The sequence below is a fragment of the Caloenas nicobarica genome, chromosome 1 (assembly GCF_036013445.1).
Source record: "Caloenas nicobarica isolate bCalNic1 chromosome 1, bCalNic1.hap1, whole genome shotgun sequence".
Taxonomy (NCBI): Eukaryota; Metazoa; Chordata; class Aves; order Columbiformes; family Columbidae; genus Caloenas; species Caloenas nicobarica.
In genome coordinates this window covers 44,147,123-44,170,319 of record NC_088245.1, presented here as the reverse complement: position 1 = coordinate 44,170,319, position 23,197 = coordinate 44,147,123, and the positions used below count along the sequence as shown (strand labels likewise).

At 39.0% G+C, this 23,197-nt stretch overlaps 1 protein-coding gene across 1 annotated transcript in view; it reads left to right on the top strand.

Annotated features, from left to right (window-relative positions):
• The window catches only part of ANO4 (anoctamin 4), a 214,762-nt gene that overhangs the window by 102,846 nt on the left and 88,719 nt on the right, over positions 1 to 23,197 (top strand). Inside the window, exons 5-6 of the mRNA XM_065629884.1 lie at positions 8,068 to 8,178; positions 16,796 to 16,932. Of these exons, the coding sequence (XP_065485956.1) occupies positions 8,068 to 8,178; positions 16,796 to 16,932 (248 nt within the window). The remainder of the gene's footprint in view (positions 1 to 8,067; positions 8,179 to 16,795; positions 16,933 to 23,197) is intronic.

Genomic DNA, 23,197 nt, shown 5'->3' with positions numbered 1-23,197 from the left:
GCTCCTGTTTGTAACTGAATGACGACATTTATCTTAACCTCTCCCTAATTAGGTCTCACCACACCCAGACTCGTAGACTGGAACCATATCCTCTGCCTCTGACAAACTAGGGTGAGGTCCACTGTTCTATGCTTAGTTTCTGTACAGAAGGGCATATTTCATGGGATCAGCATGAAAGCTCTTGTCTGAAACTAAATTAAGAAAGGCTTTGCTGTGACAGGGAATTTCTGGGCTTCATGGCCCTGGCCTGGATGTTAGGGCTTATGATGATGCTGTAACTGAGGAGCAGACCAGCTCACGAAGAGTGGAAACAAGGCAAGTAAAAAGGGGAATGGAGGACTGTGGTGGCTACCTATTAGCTCAAAAGTGATGGTGAGTATAAAAGGAATAGATTTGTAGAGGAAAGGGGCATTGGTAGCCATGAATCTTTATATTCTAGATGAAACCTTCCACTCCAGAAATCTCTATATCTCTGCAAGCTGGAAGGGACAAACTGGGGATAGACTGGGTGTGCTTGCCCTGTGATATTTTCTTTGCCTGAGCATCTGATGTCAGAAATAGGATTCTGTGCTGGATAGACATATGTTCTGCTATCCTGTCCTCAGGATAACCATTTTCACATTTCTATGCCATGTTCATTCCATTAGCTGCTGGTACCTTCTGCAGGAATGGATTACCAGGATGTGTTTAGACTGTGAAGGCAGCGATAGGCTGTGGTATAATATGAATCTGTATAATTGGTTGTTACATTAAAATCCACCTGGAAGAGACATCTGGTACCTTGTAAAAGCTGTCTTGATGTCCCATGTTACAATAAGGTAAATCTTCGGTGCCCTGAAGTTATCTGCTAGGTCATGCCTCTTATCCCCATGCAGCCAGCTTTTCTGCTTGTTTTATCAGTAAACTGCTGACTTGAGAACTGGGCAAGCTTTTTGCAATGAACAGTTTATTCAGCAAATATTTTCTTTCTCTCTTCTTAATGAATTGTCTGCTAACAACTCCTGATATTGTTAAAGGTAGATGGCAAATAACGGATTTATCATTCACGAGTAGTTAGATTTTTTTTCAAACACAGACAAATGTTTGAACATATGCGATAATGATCTTTGATAGCTGTGTTTTTATGTATGTATTCACAGTGTAAGAGAAAAGAGGTAGAACTAAAAGACAATAATTCCTACTGTCATTTCTATATAAATAAGAGAGAGTAATAGGAAATGGGCTGAATTGTTCTGTCCATTTAGATCTCAGACTTTTTTCTAGATTCTCATTTGCAACATACAACTGTGCAGAAATGTCTCTGCTTAGCTGCACACTGTGGCTTTGTGCCATTTTCAGACTGTCTCCTGTGGATTACTATCCCAGGCATTGTGGCTGCTGAAAAGGACAGCCTTGTTGCCGGTAAGACAGCACACGCTTTGGTGCCCTGTTTCTGTGTATTATCACTGAAGTACTTCTAGGGGTTAGTTCCAAAGGCTCATTGTGCAACACTGTCTCCCTACTGATTGTGTAAGGGTCCACAAAAGGACCGCATAGAGCCAGGCAATGGGAAATATTAGGTGTAGGAATATGGGACATGCTGTGTTTGGGGCTTCTGTGTGGATATTTGGGTCCTTTCAACTCTCAGAACATTGAGGCATCCTTTGAGCATAGATGGGAAATAAAGAAGAAAGAGATTATGCCCTTTTGCACAGCACTCCAATGGTTTTGGTGCTTGTCCCTGCAGGAGACCTGGGTTATCAGGTCTCCTCACCTGTTGTCCAGTTTGAATTTGCTGCTTATGAGAAGCCTCCCTCTCGATGACAAGAGCAAGGTGTTGGATTTTACTACCCGTGGTTCATTCTGGGCAGTGACAGAATCAGAAACACAAGAACTGAAGGCTATAACCCTGTCCCCATAGACTGGTGTTCAGGCTGTTTTGGCAGGAGTGGAGATTTTCAAGATGTGGCTTTGCACCAAGGGTTCTACATCCATTTTGTCTGTGGAAAAGGCAAACACAGCATGACAGAGAGAGTAGCACGGAATACAGGACTCGCCACTTCTCTGTAACTAATTGGCTGAGTTGACTTCTCAGCATCTGATGCCAGCCAGGGTTTAATGGAGGGGAGAATGGACACCATATATCTTCAAAATACATTAGTCTGTGACAAGTTAGTGCTAGGTGTTTAGAAATCCCTGGTCACTACTGCTGTTTCTGGAAGATAAGGGTTTGTACTAACATAATTGCACATCGTGCTTTACAGTGTATTGCAGTACAAATGGAAACTATTTTAAAATTGTCTTTCAAAAATAATTCCAGTGTTGTTATTACTATACCCTTGACATGACCATGCACAGAGACAATTATGGCATAGGTTCTTCATGCTGAACAGAATGATTTGGGTTTTGAATTTCTTCTTTTTTTCCTAGCATTCATTGGACTTGCCTATGGAAAATGAAGTAGCTCTGTGTATTTAGTCCAATAACTTTCAAAGCATTGTTAAAACTAACATGGTATTTTTTTGCTTTTGCACTCAGCTTGTGATTCCCAGACACTAACATGCAGACACATTATTTGATCCATAATCCATGAGAAAGCCATTAAGAGAAATGGTGTTTTCTGCATAGTGGAAGATTTTATTAGCTATGTTGAAGAGTGACAGAGTATGTTCTTCTTTATAAGTAATTGGTGAACCAATTAAGACTATCAAAGGTTATGTCCAAGGCCCTACATATTTATAGGCATACTTGGCAATCTATCAGGTCAGAGATTTTTCAAAGCTCTACAAATATTTCCATGGAGTACCCAATTTTTTTAGTCTTGGAAGCATATTGTGTATTAATGCTGTTATGATGGAGTGCTTTGACTTAAATCAGAAGCCTTTAAAGGCCTCTATTTGAACATGTATCATTGCCTATTAGTTATAATTCTTCCGAAACCGTCAATGTGCTTTGTAGACAGATGTTGGCAAATCCTGTGACCTACACGGGTAAAAGTAAGTACATCAAATTAGGGAAAACTGGGGCCTTTAAGATACTCCCAGTTTGTTGCTATAGGTACATATGTGCAGGCACTGCCACACCACACAGAAGCTACTGCAGATGGGGTAGACAGCTGGTCTTACCCTGATATAATGTACTATCTGAAGTATACAAATATGTCAACAAGTCCTCCAAAACAGAGAATTAAACACATGGCTTTTCCTGTCCTTCTCCACATCGTCATCTTGGAAAGGAACTCAAGACTGGAAACAAGCATCAAAATGAAAGAAAAAGGGGAGTCGTCGTTCCCCACTCCTTGTAGTAATAGAAGTCTGTTGAAGCTGTAAGGTGGAGGGAGCTTAGAGCTTCTGGTAAGGAACAAGGACAGAAGCGAAGCTTCTGGGTAAAGGTTTTGTTCCAGAAAAGAGTCAAGTGCTGGGCTGGTAGGCCAAATTGTTGCAGGCTGAAAATGGAGCCTTTTTCTTCTATGTGGAGAAGGGGCAGCTCAAGGCAGGACACAGGACTTTTTTCTGCACCATGTCCCAAGAAGATATTTGTGAAAGAAGACGTGCAGCCTTTACCGTGACTGAAGTGAGGCTTTTGATGGTAAACTATGCAGGTGTGAGAAAACTGCCCTCTTGAATGGGTGTATCTGCAGCCACATTGCTGGTGTGCAGTGGCTCAGCTGGGATTGAGGCCTCAATGAGTTAGTGGAGTTCATGTGGGGAGCAAGGACTGGAGGAGAAAAGGTTGGACATGACTCACCAGCATTACTGCCCTGTGCACAGGTGGCTTGCACATCATCAGTGTTAACCTGACCTCCCAAAAGACCTTCTGACATTTCCAAACATTCTTGTTCTTAAATCCTTGTGGGGAGGGGAAAAATAATCTCAAAAAATGCCGATATTGCATTTTTTCATATCTGTTCAAGAGGAAAACAAACACAGAAAGACAGAGTTATTCTTTGTGATGCAAAGCTCATTTCTACATGGATTCAGCCTGGACTTTCAGGAACTGTCTTAGTTGTACATAGGAAGGACAAACCCTTCCACCTGGACGAAAGAGTTGTAAGGAAACTAAAATGTGCTCTCCTTTTTACCTCTTTTTTTTTTTTTCCTTTCCATTGAGGAAGGCAATATCTACACTAGAGTTAGTCAAGGGGAAATAGTGGTTTATATTTAATATGAAACTGACCAGGATGAAATCAAATGATGCTGCTGATTTTAAATTTTGGACTTTCAGAATTACAGTCTCATAAATTATAATTGATTACGTCTTCAAATTGTGGCTATTATGCTTAAACCAGACTTAATTCTACCTTCAGTTCTATTTCTTTATTCCTCTGTTTCTTCTCTTTAATTGTTATGTGATGTTCTGTCTAATCCACAGTACTTTTCCAGTGTCAAACTCTGCGCTATCATACAGGATAGTTTTAAGAGCAGCAAGAAGAAATTGAATAATTTTAATATGTGAAAATATATCTAATATAATCACTGCAGTAAGACTGATACACAGAGTGACACTGGCATCCAGTTTATGCTGCAAGAGAGGAAAATGCTTAAGCAGAAAGAATATTGCAATACATTGCTGGTTGGTGAGGAACAAAACAGAGTGTAATACAAGATCTATGGAAAACAATTTGAGCTTCTGACCAATATAGCAAAAACAGCTTTCAAAGGCTTGCTATGAGACATGCCAGCCTTCCACCTAATGATACATAATCAACTATCTCTGAGCCACTGCTTTCATGCCAGCTTTATCTTGCTAGAAGGATATGTGTATATTAATATACATTTGCATACATTCCTTGACTCAGATAACAGCTTCTTTTTTTCAGATGCAATAATTGAACCAATATATTTTCCATGATTTAAGGTGCATTGTCCAGTACAGTAATCTGATGGATGCTGGGAAGACCCACTGTGATGTACATTATTTTTCATTCCTGTCACAGAAAAGATATCACCAGAATTAAGATCAGTAAAAGCTATTGGTTTCACACGTGTATAGTTCCGACTAACATGTATAGATAATGCTTTAAACAATTTCTATTTGAAACTGTGCTTTTCTGTAGATGACCTGCCTAGCACTCACAGTTAGAAGCCAGTAGAAAAAAACCTGTGCAAGGGTGATCCTTCACCACATGTTGACCTGGGGTTGCCTTTAGTGAAAAGGGCATCATGCTCAGCAGCTTTCTTTTTTTCAAAGAAAGAAAAAATCTCTGACTGATCTGTTAATAGAATCACATTAAATTTTCTAATATTTATTTCACTTTCATTTGTGTTTGTTTATTTCTCATGTTTTTATGGATAGAGCGTCTTTCCCTCCCAGGCAACACTGCTGAGAGTTTACTCAGTGGGCCTGTCACTAATAAAGCATAAATCAGCAGCTGCTGAAGTAAGAAGGAAATGCTAAAGCCAGGCTAGTGTTCCCTCAATAGCAACTGTGACACCAGACACTATCTTGTTTTTTTTTATTTGAGATCTGTGGTGAGATACAGAAAATAAATCTCTTTTAGATGTGAGAGGGAACACCATGGCCTTTTCCAAAGAGCTGCTGGGCTAAAACCTCTGACCACAAACAAATCAGCAATCATTAAGTTGGCCAGTCCATGACCCATCACATAAGGGTTTTTTTTCTCTCAGCTAAATAATGCAATGCTCCTCCTGCAAAGTGAGTGCTGAGGGAGAGGGAGGAAGTAGAAGTAAACATGCTCTGATTCAAGTCCGTTTATTGACAGCATGAAGATTATAGGACAAGAAAATCTTCCTGTAATGACTTATTTAGAAGCTATTCTGCCAGCAGATGCATTTCTTTTTTCTCCTCGTGTTGGTGAAGACAAGTTTGTGATTAGTAGTGTATTAAATCAGAAATGACTGATCGAAGATTATGCCTACGATTTTGAGCAAAATCAGAGAGAATATTTGAATGTAGCAAAATGTGTCCTGGCTTCCTAGGCTGAACAGCAATCAGGCTTAGGCTGGGCATTTTCTGACAACTTTCTGGGCAGTATTTTACATTAATTAGAAAGTAATTTTGAAATTGAATACGTACATTCTGTAACAGCTTCATTTTATGAATAGGCCTGTGGTTAGATAGTCCATCTGCTGTCAGCACTTCAGAACCACCATTACTGGCTGGCTGTGACCTCCTCTCTCCCTGGCCCAATTAGTATAGATCTGTTGGAAGTGCTGCAGGGATCCTGCTACCTTTGAGTGTCCTGAGGAGCAGATACGTGGGTGTAATGAGGATGAAAGTCTTTAGGTAGGAGGGAGTATTTTATATTTGTCAGTATTGTCATTATTTTGCTCTAGCTAGGGTTGAAATGGAGAAGAGAGGCTGGTGGCTTTGAGGATGCAAATATGTAACTCAATATGTTAATAGTGGTACCTGAGTATTTAACAAGAAACGGAACACCACTTGCAAAGTTCCTTAATTGAATTGCTGTCCATTACTTACTTCCCTACCTCCGTTCTATTGTTTATGTGTCTTTTCCAGCAGCTGCAGTATTTTTCCTTTGTCTCCAGAATTCTCTCCTGGGGCAAATCCTAGTCTCCCACCTCTGAGGCCATCTGCAGATTTCCCTAGGCTGCTATTATATGAATAATCAGCTGTCTCACTTAAGAAATTCTCTTTGTTCTACTTCATTAAATGCTGACTCCTGCTGCTGCTATGACAGATCACTTTACAGAAATCTATAAGGGGAACTGTCTCTGATGTTAACAGTGGGTCTTTGCTGTGGAACAAAAGAGTATGCTGGAGCAAGCATGAGACGGTTTGAATTTATAATATTTTAACACTAGGAAATAAAAAAGGCTGAAGCTGGTGTATGTATACTCATTTTGAGATCTACATTGCTGAAAAGTGAAGAAAGGTCTTTCAAGTAGGGTTGAGTAATTTTGTGCCTATGAATATAATTTGTAGCTCTCATCAAGGTGGTGGTGAGACAAGTCATTTGGTAAGGGGAGCAGGAAGATACAATGGGCTAGGAGGGAATTTAAAACCAGATCAACTTGCTATAGGCAGACTGCAGAAGAAAGGAAAATGTTTCCATCAAAAGCATGAGTGATGGCCTCTAATGAAGGCATAGTCATGGGCTAAATGACCTGCAGGTTTCTTCTTCCACCATGGCCTTTTGCTCTGAAGTCCTTTCTCAGATATCTCCCTGACCACTGCAGCTCTCTGCTAACTCTGTGTGTAAGTTACCGAAGAGCATCACTTCCAACAGATGCCTTTGTGAAAGGTCAGGTTTTGCTGCCACTCTTTAAAAAGTGGCCACATTCCCAGTAGTTCCCTCCTTGTCTCTGGCTGTACCAGAGAACCCTGTTGCCAGCAATTTAAGCCCTTTTGCCCAGAACCTTTTCCTGTCTACTCTTGATGTGCAGCTACCTCACTTTACATGGAAAGAGTATGTTTTCGAAACATCCTTCTTTCTTTGTTCATGTTGAAACAACACTGAAATGGGCAAATCTTGTGCCTATTAACATATGCAAATAGGTTTGAAACTGTGACCCACTAGCCTATGTTTTTGTTCTGCAGTACTTTAAAACAGCAACGATTACATACCAGTGTGACCCCCTTCAAAATGGACTGCAGTCCTGGAGTGCTTCCTAGAGCATGACATGCCATCAGTGTGAGAACATGTGGTGTCCTGTGGCTGAAACACGCTGTCCATGCTCTTTTTGTCCTAATGGTTGTTTTCTGCCCATTGTGTGTTGCTGTGTTTTATTTTAGCCTGGTTGTTCTTGTAGTTCTATGTCGTTTGTAGCAACACCTTTTGTCTATTGTCACGTTTCAGAGTTAGTTTTGTAGATGGTAGGGTAAGGGGACACTTATGGCATCGTGGCACCTGCTCACCTGAAAAGGGATTTGCCAGTGGTGTCTCTTCATCATTGCTGATAGCAGACGATGTTGCTGTGTCATTGTATTTAGCTTTAAATCAGTCCATGTTACATGTAAGCTGCTTAGTTTAAAGAAAAATTGGTTCTGCTAGGGCGAAAAAATGAGTAGCTTTATTCAATGTATATGTTCCCTAACCTGAAAGCCCCTTCACTGGATTTTCTACTGCACTGTCACAAACCCCATCAATCTCTTCAATTTCTTCAGAAGGAAGAGAGGATTTGCAGGTTAACCAGCTGGAAACGCAAATATGGATAAAACCAGACATACAGAAGACAGATGTGGACTTTTCAGAAATTCTTAATGCAATACAAGAAAGTAAGTTACTCCATGGATGCAAAATTGAGTTTATAGTAGAAGAATCAATTGAGATGCATTGCAATTATAACTGAAGGGACATACAAAGTGACAATCTGAATGATAAGTGAGTATGCATTACTAAAATCTGTGAGAAAGTTCAATGGGTTATTGAGGGCCACTAAGAAATCTTTTACTATCAGAGAAGTCATAGTAAGATTTGAATTATTATGCACCTAAGGATTCCAGCGGTACATCTTTCCTATGCAGAAGTAATCAGAAATATTAAGATTCCTGTCACTTTAATCCATTCTTTGCACTCTTGAATGGCTATGTGAACTAATAATGTCATGAAAATGCTGCAGTCTGTGATCTAAGACTAGGTTTGAAGTTCTGGCTGTTCCAAAGTGTTGGGGTATATTCACATTTTTGCAGCTGGTAATTTTTGGGATGAGAAGCAATGGGCTTGTCACAACAACTGAGGGCCTGCATATCTTAGTTACTGTATGAAACCATCTCTTTTTACATCTAATATGCTGTGGACTAAAAACTGATTGGTCCACCCTTCTTAAATGCAACTGCAGAATGATCTCAATTTGTGCTAGAAGAAATACTGGTCTTGTTAACAACAGCGGAAAACAAATCACCACCCCCAAAACTGACACAACTCTGGAATCCAAAAGAATCTGGAATTTCAGTGGGAATTTAGTATATTAGGTTAAAAACATATGCAGGCCAGGAAACAAAATGCATGGCATGATGACATTGCTAGCTGTCTTTTGGTTTCCCTCTTTTCCAGTTTTATTTTAAACTGAGCGATTTGTGTAGCAGTGTTCTAAAGTGACAAACAGCAACTTAAATTATTGAATGCTAAAGCATACATAAAACCCTGCACTACTCCTGATTTTTGCTATATGAATAAGGAACCATACAGTGATAGGGTCCAGTCATATGATGGTGGTATTAGTTTGGGGGTGGGAGACTTTCAGGTTAGTATAATGAAGGTGGTAATCATTTGAAATTGAATCACCTGATTATTTAAGCTCTAGGTTTAGGATGAACTCTGTGGTTTATAATAACTTAAAAAGCTGTTCCCATCAGGAAACCTTAATATGAGATCTTTCTTACTCCCCTCTTCTTCTCATCCACACAGCCCAGATAAAGGGCTGGGGGTTTTATAGAGACTCAAAAAACACTACAGTCCTTCAGAGGCTGAATAGATGAGATAGATAATCAAAGATAAGTAAATTCAAGTTCAGCAGAGACCATATTGGAATAGGAGAAAGAGTTATCTTCTCCATTTCAAGTACATGGCTGAGGATAATAAAAATGGATTACTTGTTTAAAACATTTAGACTTCAGGATTAGATTTATTAACAGTGTTTGTCCAAAGAAACTGGTTTTAAAAATGGCCATATCTTGAATTCTCTTGATACTGTGTCATACTTCAATATGCTCTCTGATTATATCCTTGGGCTAAATAACCCCAGATTTTCATTCAGCATGGCACAGGTTTACTTAAAACATCAAATGGTAAACTTCCAGATAAAAACTATAGTTTCTTTCAGAAGTAAGCCATTTTTCTGTGGCCATAAAGAGGGCATTCATCTGTCTCAAACACAGGGATTTGCAATGAAGGTGTCAATATATGAATTCATTGTCTAAGCTCCCTTTGCAGTCAACATAATGCAACAACCATGTCTAGGGCCCAGTTTTTCTCATTTTAAACTAGGTGTTTAATATAGATCAGATCACCTGCAACTTGGAAGTGGCTATTTGCCTCTGTTGCCTGCAGATGGAATTTAGGGAGATAAGCTAACTCAAATTACTACCCAAGCATAGACACAAACATCTGCACTGTGGATGTGTAAAGGTAGGTGAATCCTACTCTAAGTAAAGCAAATTTGCAAGTGATTAACAGATATAAACAGAATATCCCAAATTGTTTTAGCAATTGTAATGTAGTTTCAAAATTAAATAACATTAAACAATGTCTTTTAAGAATTAACATTTTGATTTATGGATTATTTTAGAGCCATTTGAGGAGGATGCAGCTTTTATAGCCATGGAGACGGTGTTTTTTCTTTATCCAGACCAGACACAGTTGCTGTTGGGAAGTTAACCTCTATGTCCTTCAGCTAAAATCTCTTCTGGAAGGACAAAGGGATTGCTGTGACTGTACAACCCAGTTTGCAAAGGCTTGTTACGTGTCCAGGGGAGGGTCTTGTCACCTGCAGTCTGTTGTGAATATCAAATAACTAGCATAAACATGCCTAAATATTCTTTCTAGGGTGGTTGCTCTGAACAAGCATTGTTACTTTTATTCTCAGTCATTTTTAACATTGAATGAAAACTTTAAAACCCTAATGATGCTTTAAAGACTGCATATTTTTTCTTGCTAACGTGAGTTTCCTGACCATTTCCTTTTTCAGGAGCTGCCTTGTGCAACTTGTGCTAGCTGGTGAATCTTTCTGTTTGTTAGACTGCTAACAATGATCATTCAATAACTGAGATTTTATTCAATTTTTTAAAATATAGTTGCTTCAAACAAAAGTTTTGCTATAAAGCTACTTTGTTTTGTTTTTCTTTCACCCTACTGAATCTCTCAGACTGCAACAGAAGATAAAAACTTACCATCTCATGATTTGCTTTTATGTGAATATACTACTATTGGAAAAGACTTGAGTCATTTCTACAGCATCAGAGCTAAATTCTGCATTTAAATAAAATTATTCCATGCTGGAGTCTTAAACACATTTTTCCAAAGATTTGTGCTAACTCTTTTATAAAACAGTTTCTGCTTGACCACAGGATATTTTGAAATTATCTATAGCCTATCAGAGACAGTCCAGAAACAATAATTGCTAACCTGAAAATGACTATAGACACATGCTTTAAACAGGGGACTGCAAAACAGGCTGATGTATCTGACCTAAACCAAACTTGCAAACTGGACAGCAGAGGTGTCAAGGATCTGCATAAACTGTCAGATATAAACCAGAATTCCCTATTGTTGCCCACTCACAGCCTGTACCGATGTCACAGCAGGAGCAGAGCAGCTGGGGGACACTGGGGACAGCCCCAGGTGTCTGGGTAAGGACAGCCAGGGCTGGGGGTGCCCTCAGGCCCACGACGAAAGCTATCAAAGGCTTTCATGTGTGTTTCCTAGTTATTTAGTGCAATAACGGTACAGGCTGTGAGATGGACTTCTTGTGGAAAAGTAATAAATAGCTTCATTAAAAAAAAAAAGCTCAGATTCTGAAACGTTTTTCATTCCTTCAATTTACTTCAATGTATGACACTTAGTTTCCTTGCCGTTACAGTAAAGTCAAAATTCTAACAAATCGCTGGCTTCTTAGAATATTCTTCAACATCCTGTTTACATTGACTGTCACTAAATTTAATAAAAAAGTAATTTGATTATCTCATTTTAATTTTCATAATCTGGAAGCCAGAAATCAGTGTGTTACCTGAGACAGGGTTGCTGATGCACTGTAGCGTTACTGAATTTAACATTTAATGTGATAAAAAATTCTGGGCTGCATAGTCTCTGGAGGATGGTGCACTTGAAGAGAAGATTTATAAATTTTATCCACCAGCCTTACTGAGTGCAGAAAAATGTTTCTTTCCAAAAATCCAAAATGCTGTAAAAACACAACATGCAGTACAAGAATATGCAGAAATGCTCGTAGCTTTTCATACTTTAAGTTTTCTGCTTTGCAAATCTCTGCAAAACAGGTGTTTTCTACTCAGGATTTTTATTAAAGAATATTCTCCAATATTGGTGGTTTTAAATGCAGTCATTTTTTCTGCCACCATTAACACGTGGAAATGCTCTATACTTATGGTAAACATTGAAGAGTGAATTTCCATAAACATTTTAATGGCAATGTTACAGATAGGCCTAAAAGCTTCCAAAGAACAGTTTCTGGAATATTGATCTGCATCTTGCATTAGTCAAAGCCAGACTATATTCAGTGGCATGCTGTGACGATTGATGAAAAAAGACTGTTAATTAATGGAAACATGATCTCTGAGCATGCTTCCATTTTGCCACACTAGAACAGTCAGATCCCACCTATGAATGAAAATTATTATTTTTAGGTGCCTCAGTTTTTGAGTGTCCATCTTCTGAAGGTTAAAGGACTTATCATACCTTATCTTTGACCCTTACCTAAATCAGCCTCTTGGTCCAAAGTGGCTTGTGAACCCACTGAGATTGCACATGGACTCTCACTCAGTTTCCCAGCATTCAGTTTTCAGAATATGTGGTTCTACTATGTTTGGGATAAAAATATTTATATATCCAAATTTTTCAATTCCCTGAGGGATTTTGAATTATAAAGTAATTTTCTTTTTTTTCTCTGCAAAATGGAACATGAGGGGGAGAAAAGATCTTACATATTTAAGTTGATCTAAAACCTGAGGGGGAATTCTTAATATCTCCTGTAGCAAAGCACATGCTGTTCTGTATTGCTGTTAAATTTCACTGCTTAAAAAGACTTGACTATACACTAGCACCAGTCTGTCTCCCAAAAGCATATATACAATAAAATTATTATAAATCATTCTGTTAGGGTCATTTGCAGATATGTGCATGTCATGGTCTGAAGGGGACAGAAAAGATGGGGTCCTGATTATGCCTCTAGAAACATTTGGCAGCGTAAGTGTTCATGTCCATTGTAAAGGAGTGGCTGAGCTAGCTACAGGCAGCAGGACAGTTGGCTTGGAAGTACCTTCACCATTATTAAAGCAAACGAGATTTGCTTTTTAATTATACATTTTGTTTGGTGGAAGAGTATTTGATGGTGTTTTGGTTGGGGTTTTTTAAGTATCCAGTGAGACTTGGGATAGGAAAATGTTCTCAGCAAATGTTAGGGCCCAGTGTTTAGTGACAGTGTCTGAAATACCAAGAAATAAAAGGCGACTGCAGTGTAAAGATCCCCAGTTTCTCACCAGCAGCACACCTTTACTGCAACTGGAAGAAGGTCACAGACAACTTTAGCGCTAACAAGGTAGTTCAGCACATCTTCACTGCTTACACTTTTTGCCGAAGCTACCAACCAGCATGCCGGTTACCTGTGTACTTCTGATTCAAACAATTTTCTACTACAGGCAATCTGGACAGACCCTAGTAGCTCATTTCACTAACCACCTGAGATTCACTGCTTCCACAGCTTCTAGTCACTGATGAGATGGGCTGGATTTTAAAGTGACTTTGAAATAAGATTTTTTGTTCCTCACAAGTCCTCTGAATAATCCAGTAATTCTTTGCTCGAAACGCCCAAACACATTCATTCTCTTACACAAGTTGTTCATCTCTAAACACCCACTTAAAAACCATCTATTTTGCAACCCAAAGCATTACTGGCACTTTAGGAAGCAGCAATTCTAGTATCTCAAAAGCCTCATCTCTTATACCAACACAGTCTTAATGGCAGGGAAAAGCTAGTTCAAATTCCCTTGAGCATGGCATACAGGCAAAACTTTCATTTTTACATCTTTCATTGCTTCTGTCTGCAACAGATATACATCTTGCATAATCTTCAGAAAGCTTCATTATTTAATTATTTTTGTATTTTCCACAGTTGCTTTCAGACTGTATTGAGGCGTTGATCGTATCCAGGTTCATGTGTCGCTCTCATGGGGGCACTCTGCTGCATTTCATGTCAGTGAAGTTTCAAGTCATTCAAAATGTTTTCTGTTTCAGTAGTTCTTTCTGTTGAGTATTCAGGTGAATTCTTCTCATATGAACATATGCGCCAAAGCTGGTCATGATCTATATCCAGGCTATTATCCGATGGAGTGGAATGTTTCCAGTCTTGCTCTTTGAAACAGTAGGAACACTGAAAGGCAGCTGGTTAGACTGTGCTGTCTTGCAGCAGTTCCCCTGTCTTTTATAGGCAACTCTACTGTGATTTCTGTGGGTTGAAATGGATCAAGGTGGCAAACAATTCCTTAACATTGCTGCTGCATGTAGTACAAATTGGAGTCTGTTTTTTGCCTTCTAAGTCTCCTAAAAGCTCTGTAGTTTGTCCTAGGACAAGTTGGATGCAGACTCAGTGACACTGAGGATCTGCGGGTTCTCCCCCTTGCATAAACCAAAATACCAGGATGGTCTTCTCTACTCCTGCCAGTAACTTATCCATAACTGGGAACTGGGTGGTGTGGAGCTAAGGCCAGCTTTAAAGTAGAAATCTCAGTCCTGGATATTTGTCTCTAATGATATCCTGGCACAGAATTTCTTATAATTATGCTGTCTAGATAGAAAAAAAAATATGTTAAAATTATTAAACCCCCTGAATTTGTATAAAAGTTTTTGCTGCTTAGGTTAGTTCATTAGTTTAGTGTCTAGAGTAGATTCATTTGGATGTGAAGACTTTTCTGTTGTTTCTGAAATTTTTAGTGACTTTATAAGCAAAAGTATTGCAATTTAAATTCAATTTATTTCACTAACCCTGTCCTCATTTTATGCGTGAAAATCAAGAAGAGTTCTTGAGTATTTTGATAGGGTTTTTACCTGCGTACAGCTGTAATAACAGACTTCAGATACTGTAGAAGACATGTACAAAAAGGCAGTAATCTCTTCCCCATGTTCATGATTGATTGATTTATTGATTAAAAAACCAATAATATATTTAAATTGCAACATAGGTGCATATTCAGGATGAACATTATGAAGAAAAATTTCTCCTGCTTGTGATAGTGAAAAATAGGCCACCTGCAGAGACTGTGGACTCAGTAACATCAGAGGATTTTTTTAAAAGGTTTCTTAACTGTGCTATAGCCCCTGAAGAAGGAAAAGGTGAAGAGGAGGTCACAAAATGTTCCTGATGGCTAGGAATAGTTAATGGCCTTTAATTTCTGGCAGCTTTTCAGTCTCTCCACAGTGAGGGAACGGATTTTTACACCTGCAGCCAGGAGTTAGAAATGGAACTAAGATGTCTCCAGCAGAGTTTTTTGGCTGTTCCCTGTTAATATAAATCCTTGTCAACAGGAACTACAACTGCCTCACACTAAGTTAGGGGAGTTGCAGAGAAGCAAAAATATCAGGAGGTTTTTGCACAAGAGAAAAATTTTTCCAAAAGTCAGTCAAGTTTAAAAAAAAATGTGAAAAATAGTGAGTTAGACAAATTTCTATTGAGAGTGATAGTTGTTTGATCCTGCTGTAGTCAGGGGAAGAGGCTCCATAGCTGACCTTTGGGGTCCCTTCTAACAGTTATGACTCTACTATCGTAATTCTGGATTTTACCTATGAAATATGAGGTTGGAGAGATGAAGTCTATCCACAGTTGAAGCCTGATGCTCAGAAAGAGCATTTTTCTTCCCCCCGCCACACATCTCTTCATCACCCTTCCGCACCAGATCTGCAGCATAGGAGGTACAAATGTGGACCTCGCTGGCCACAGCCCTTCCACCCCGCATGTCCCATCCAACAGCTACCCAATCAGCAGATCAATGGCCCTTAGGTGGGACCATGGACTTGCACAACTGCTCTGCCCACACCCTCATCACTTTCTTGCTCAGCAGAGCAGGGAATGTCACTCTAAAGCTAACACTGCTCTAATCATGACTAGTGCCAACCTTTGATTGATTCCTTCTAGTGTGTTTGGGGTTTTTTGTTGGTTTTGGTTTGGTTTTTTTTAAATTAGAGTAAAAATATCACATGACATAGCATTGCATGAAAGGTGGAAGAAATTTAACCCGTTTACTCAAGTAGATATCTCCTGTCAGGGCACCACTGGGGCTGGGGGCTCCCCATGGCAGGCGGCAGGGCAGGGCCTGGCAGCCTCAGCCTGTCCCACCACCCCAGCCAGGGAGGAGGGTGGGGGAAGAGGCCAGGCCAAGATGTCAGCCCATGGGTCAGACACAGCCCCAGGATGGCCAGGTAAGGCAACTGCATGGGTGCTGTCTTAGGGGGCCTTTCCCCACAGACAGAGGGAAGGAGCCACCCTTGGCTGCACTGGCTCTGCCTTGGCCCCGAGCCCCACTGCTGATCCCCAGGACAGGGGGATGTCCTCCAGGCCCATACCTCTCTTCACTTTTTATCAGGGTTGGGTTTACCACAACATCCTGTCAATTTAAGCTATTGCTTCATGCACAGCTGAGGGCTGTGCAGTAGGTAGATCCGAACATGCCAGCTTTACATACATTACATGCCAGATTGTGCAAAAACAAACTTCTGCCCAGGCTCATTTATTTGGTGCCTTTCAAATAACAGTATTTATTTGAGGTCTTCTGCCTCTGGCTGCCCCACAGGTCTATACAACTTCTAACTTGATCCTTTATGCAGTAGGTTAAAAATCTGCTTCTTTACAGTAATAATTTTTTAGGTAATGATCCAGAAGGCAATCATTTAAGCCTCTTACCCAAGAGAAGCTGAGGAGATAGCTAATGTATGTTTTATTGTGACAGCAGATTTCTTATTTGTCATCAGAGAGGTATTGTGGTATCCTAAATCTCTATGTGCTTCACAGGTGAAGGAAGCACTCCACCAATGCACATCAGATTTTAAACTTAACATAGGAGATACTTAGGCCAAAACTAAAAAGTGATACTATTTAAAATGTGTTACACTCAGTGTCTTCATTTGACTCAATGGTGATTCGAATGTATATTTTTGTTTGTTTGTTTTTAGTAGCTAAGGATGTCAACGTTTTTTTTGATGAGTTAGAAGGTGTGAACAGCCCTTCCAAAGATGATGACTCCCTGCTTCACCATGGTAATCTGACCAGTACTTCTGATGATGCCAGCAGGTTGGAAGTTGTGGGAGAGGTAAGAATACACATAATTATTACTATAATAATTATTCATGCCCATTATAAAGAGGGAATAAATGTAATTCGATTTGTATCTCACCTTTGTTATGGGGACAGTTTTTCCATTCTAAGTTTATAATGCTGAAATATAAAATATCTTAAGTTAAAGGGAGGTGTTATTGATTTCATGCACCCCCATTGAAAAGTCTTTTGTTGTCTGCTTGTTTTCTGGACCGGTCAAGCCTAATGTTTTCCCTATGTTAATCCTTTGTGGGGAAGGAGAGAGGAGGAGAATTTATCATAAATCTCTCAGAAGAATCATTGCGTCCCCTTTCTCCCACCTCAGGAGTGCAGCTGCATCCAGACTACTTACTGGAGTGGTCTGATGTTACCTGCAAGCTGTGCCTGACGATTTTTTGGCAGAGGGCTGACTGGCACAGTTCAGAACTGACAGGGACCATACTAGCAATTAAAAACCATGGAAAACCATAGGCTGCTGCCGAAGCCCCTGCCCTGACCCTGTTTTGTTTACTAGTTTAGATAAAGATTAGAAGATATAATTACAGATTATGTCTTTTTAAGCAACTAGAGAGTGTTGTGGTGCAGGTTCTTTTGTGAAACACTGCTAAGGAGAAAGTCAGAGATTTTTCTTGTGCTAGAAATTCAACCCATAGAGACCTGCACTCCTGGAATGTTTAGATAGATAATTAAAGCAACAAAATTCAGGGCACCCAGAGATATGTTTGACCTTGCTCACAATTTCATCTTCTCTTTATTCATTGCTCTTCCCCAGCTTCCCATACAACTTACAAAGGGCCCTCTTTACCTGCTTAGAATATTATAATTATTATATTAGTATGCTAATATATCATTATATTATATTAGGTTAGGTTAGGTTAACCTGACATGATATTCCTGTGTGACATTTTGGGATCATGTGCTATATGGTTTTTAACAAAAGTACATGGGTGAAAGGCACGTGATCTTTGCAAGTTGAAGAGAAAAAATGAAAATTATCAGAAAATAGTCAGAAGGACAGAGGGTGATATAAAGCAAAATATGGTGCTGTTAATTTAACAACACTGAAAAAAACAATACTGCAAAACCTTTTTTTTCCTCTTTGATGCATCTTTGTTGTTTTTTAAAGGGAAGGGGAAAATATCTAAGGAATATTTTCCTAGTTGAACAGATTATCTTTTTTTTTTTTTGCATAACCATAACTGAGGAAAATAGCAATGTAGGTCATACATGTTTATAAGAGGAAAAACAAACAAACAAGCAAAACAAAAATCCAAACAAACGAAACAAAACCAAAACCAACCAAAGAAACTCAGAAGTTTTAATGGGAGCTGAGGGATGCTGTAGCCTACCAAAAAAAAATTTCAAAATACTTGGCCCCTGCTTAATTCCATAAGGAAAATATACACTGTTTAGATGTTGTACAGTTTGTATGGGTAAATGTGAGAGCACAACTACACAGTGGTGGGGTGAACTCTGAAGTTTCAAGCTTCTTTTCAATCTTTCAGTTTAGTTTAGTAGCTAAGAGAACCTGTAGATCCTCCTAAAGTCATCAGAACAGGTGATCTGGCACCAGTCAAAGTCTCTCTGAATGTGTTGATGTTTGTTTGGTTTAGTTTTGAAGCTAACATTGCAGACAAATAGCTTGATTTCTGGTTGAGTTTGTTAATATGAATTTACAATCAAAAAGTTTAAAAAGATATACCAAAGTTTTCTCATCACTTTTGTTTAGCTGTCAAGTTGAAATATGATTTGCTTCAAGTGCTAGTTGTTCATGCTCAACCAGAAGATCCAATGAAGATTCTATGGATGGAGCTTTATCAACAGTTTCTTAACAGATGCAGAGCCAGATTGGAATTCAGCTTGTCCTTTGGCTAGAGACTTTTTTTTTCCTTTGTTTTATATTTCATTCAAACACAGCTACCATCTGAGAAAATTAAAAATTACTTTTCCCTTTGTGTGCATTGATCAAAATACTTTTTACATATGACAGTATAACAATTAGGTATACAGTTTACAGATTCAATCCAGGGACATGTTATTACTAAAATATTGTATTCCTTCCACTGAAGTATCATTTTCTGAGAACTGGAGTAGCAGTAGAAAGAAGGTAAAAATTGAAGGAAAAATGGTTTAGGATCTGTAGTCTAGGTATGCATCCATTCTATCTTTCTTTCTATGGAGTAATAAATTAGTCTTCTTTACCCAAACAAGGGAGTTGGGACATTTGTCCCAATGGAGTTGGGACAAAATTTGACATTCCAGCTTGGTATTCCAGCTAAAGTAGGTAGTTTTGAAATTAAAATTGTAAGAGTCACTCCTACGTTCTTCACTTTAAGCATCAAACTCTGTTGGTATTTGGGGGCAGTGCTATTAACATTGTCCAGAACAGAGTTTGTTTGAACAAACTCTTTTATAAATTGAAGCTTGCACTGAAGATTATGGCAGAAAAAAAAAAGTATTTATATTGCAAAATAAGAATTCTGATGTTTATTATGGCACTTATGAGAGCTTGTGCAATTTAAGATCAGTTTTCTTGTGTACATTTAGCAGACTACAATCTATCTACACAATTTTTTCCACCAAATCCCTGTCTTCTTCAGTAATTCAGATGGATATGGAGAGATTATCTTAGCTTTCAGAGAAAACTACAAATCTGTTGCTTCCTAACTTTTGAGCACTTGGATTTGCAGCATAGATAATTTCAATTTTAGAAAAGCTGCATGTAATTAAATATATTATGATGTCAATAAAATATACTAACCAGTGAAAATGCATGGAAAACTGAAGTTGCAGCTTCTAAAAACTTACAATCTAAATGAGTAAAAGGATATTAAGAAAAAAGAACACACAGAGAAAATATACTTGTTCTTTGATTAGAACTATGCCTTAAAAACTGAGTGGTTCTGGTTTCCTCTTTTTCTGCATAAGTTATCACTGTTAGTGGTGCACATACCAACCCCCTCCACCAGCTGTGAAGTCGTTTACAGAGGACTCTAATTTCAAGTAGCCACAAATGATAGGAAAAAAATGGTCTATTTGGAAATTCAAAGATCCTATCTTCATTGAACCAACCGTATTGATAATAACCAGGTACCAAAATAACTAGGAATGAAGAAAGAATCTAATTAGTGAACATAGGAGTCCCTTCTGATTTATTTTTTTAAAGACCTGCAGGTAAAGTTTCAAATTTCCTTCATTTCCCTAACTGTATTTTTGTTTACAAGTTCTGTTTAAAGTCTCTATAGCTGTTCGGGTTAAAAATCCTCTCATTTTAGATAGTGAAACATTTGGGTAAGCCCTTCAGTCTAAAGCTCTTCTAGCACATACCTGTGCATGAGTCATGTCTATGTCAATTGTGGATCTGACGATATGAAAACTAGTGCATTCCTTGCAAAAGAATTCTTGATTGTACAACTTTAGATATGCATATTACAAATAAAGCTGCAAAGATAGCCAGAAATGCTAAAATTCTTGCTAGAGTGCAGTCTCCCCTGTTCTTCCACTTTCTTCCAGCATTCTTCTTCAAATGAAGAAATGGAGATTTGACATACATGACTATACCACTTCCTCATCAAAAACTGCAGCCAGACTTGGTTCTAGACATTTTGTTTAATCAGTTTAGGAAAACAGAATTTTAAAGTCACAGCACAGGGGAAGGAGATGCAATGTCTGGAAAAGCATCCGTGAAGTTCAAGGTAGGAGAAGCGTCTTTGTGTAGAGTAGTGTAAGCCTGGAGCACCGTGGGCAATGCAAAAGCCCTGCAGCTGCTATTTCCTGGCACTGCTGGGCCAGCCTGACTTTCCCCATATCACATTCGATCCTCAGAGTTCTCTTAAGTCCAGGCTCAGTCTGTAAAGCTGCCTTCCAGGCTATAACAGAGGGCAGCAGAAAAGGGTTCCTTCTCAGAGACCATACCAGTCTAGTAGGGTTTTATCAGTCCGAATCTGACATACTGTGTTCCTAAAATGAAAAGGACCTCCAAGTACAGGTAAGGATGTCCAAGCTGCCTTCCTGAGCAAAAATGACAATACTGTGCCTGAGAGTGTTTCACAAGTCCAAGAGAAAGTAGTTGTCTCAGGAAGTTGGATTTATAGGAGAAGAAATCCTGTAAGTCAAATAGCTCAGGTAAATCTCACAGAACCTCTTTCTACATGCACTGATGAGTCAGTGTAGGGCAAACCAATTTTCTTCAGAGAAAGATAAAACATAGGAAGCATAAAGAGCAAATCTATTTTTCCAGTGGAGCCACTGCTGCACACAAAGAAAGACCCTTTCCTTGTGGTACACTCTGAATGGGTCTGTGCTAAGATTTTAGTCCAGATCAGGAGTGTACATTTGAAGTGAATCTCTTGATTGCCCCTACCCATCATGTGTTTGCATTTCAGAGCAGTGTTGAATTTCAAACCTGGGTTCCTTCTGGATGCAAATAAATTGTGAAGTATACTCTTGTGAGTCTCCCAGACCAGCCTAGAGTGGGCCCAAAGTAAGCCCTCAAACCTCGACAGTGTGGACAGCAGGTCCTCCGCGCAGGTTGTTTTGCTCTACAGATCCTTTCCTATTACACCATTTTACTTGCTGAAATACACACGGTGACTCTGGGACCTACAGAACAGGAAGGATGGCTCAGCAGAAGGCTTAGAAATCAGGCCAGGACCACCAAGCTGACCCACTGCCTCTAAATCTCCTACTGCACCCTTCCTTTATTTAAATAACCTTAAATACCCTCTTGGGTTTTTTATGTCTTCTCAATACAGAGATTTTCTGGAAAAAAATAAACTGTGGTTCGTGAGCTGTTCTCATATTTAATGCTCTGTGAAAAATGCTTCTGATATGCTGAAAATATTATTTGTCAGCATGATATGCAGTATAGATATAAATGGTTTCTTACTGTTATTTCCTTAGGGCTTAAAGCTTTTTTCTCGCCTTCTTTTTCAGCTCAAATAACTGTTCCACTATATCAAGTCTGCATTAAGTTGTACCAGGAGTCAGGCACTGTAATAAAAGAATCTTAGAAAAATTCCCCTTTTTGCCTTTAGTAAACTGGATGTACCAAGGGGATGGAACATTTGGGATGCTTTCATTGTTTTTTTCATTTAATCAAAATGCCTGCTGAGAATCAGGAAGATAACTTACACTAAACTCTTTGAATGGGAATATTCTGGCTTCTTTTTTTTCTGTAAGAATAATTTGTCCTATTACTATGGTCACTTTTTGCAATTTAAATTCAGAAGCAGTTCTCCTATGGAGAAAGTATTTCCAAAATTCTCCACTTTTCCTAGATGTGAAAGGTAAAATCTTCATTTTTTCAGAGATTCGATCATATCTTATAGACCATAGCTATTTCTGGCGGGAATGGTTGAGCAGAATCTGGAAAACAGACAAATTAGTCTAACCATCCCTTCAGCTTGAAGCTGGACTGATCTGGATGTCCCTGAAGGTCCCTGCCCATGCTGTTGCTGTGAGGTAGTGCTGTTTGTTCCCATCTGTCATTCATAGTGTGCACTTCTTTTACCGAACACTCCAACTCACAAACTGCCACACAATTTCAACTTGTTTCAGAGTGAAAGCTTAACCCATGGACAGGACTCGTATTATGTGAAAGTAGTGCCAAACTGTGAGGAGGGCCTGTAGAGAGTTTAATCTCATGAATTTCTGGCAAAAGACCAGCAGTTTGGTCTTCTCTACCCTCAGGAGAGGGACCTGCTTGACCTCTTATTAGCAGTGAAATCAAGTTGTTTATTTCTGTCAGAGCAAAGGTTTGAACAGGCACATTCTTTGCAGGAAATAGCCAAGAAACAGTATTTATTGTGTTTACATGCTGACCACTAGAAATTATTTTCAATTAAATCCAGTAGGTTTTCTCAGGTGTTCCTTAAGCCAAGACTCTTCTGTAGTTAGTCTGATGAGGTATGGTGAGGTAAGTACAGGACCTTCATATCAGTACTATCTAATGAGGTAAGTACAGGACCTTTTCTGTGTCCTGTGAGGCAGAGGTACTAGAGTCATCCAAAGCAATGAGAATCTCTGTACCAGGTCTTAGTGTTTCTCACCACCGTAGATGTTCATGCCATTGTTTATTCTTCTCATACGTACAAAGACATTCTACAATACTAAGTTTCACATTTTAAATTTACGCTTCAGTAACACTATTCTCCGCTTTATGTTATATGTAAGAAGTTATTACTAATTTTATGGAGGATGTGGTGGGAGAGGACTGTTGGCTTGCGTTCTCTATTTTCTCCTATTCCATGCCTTTATGA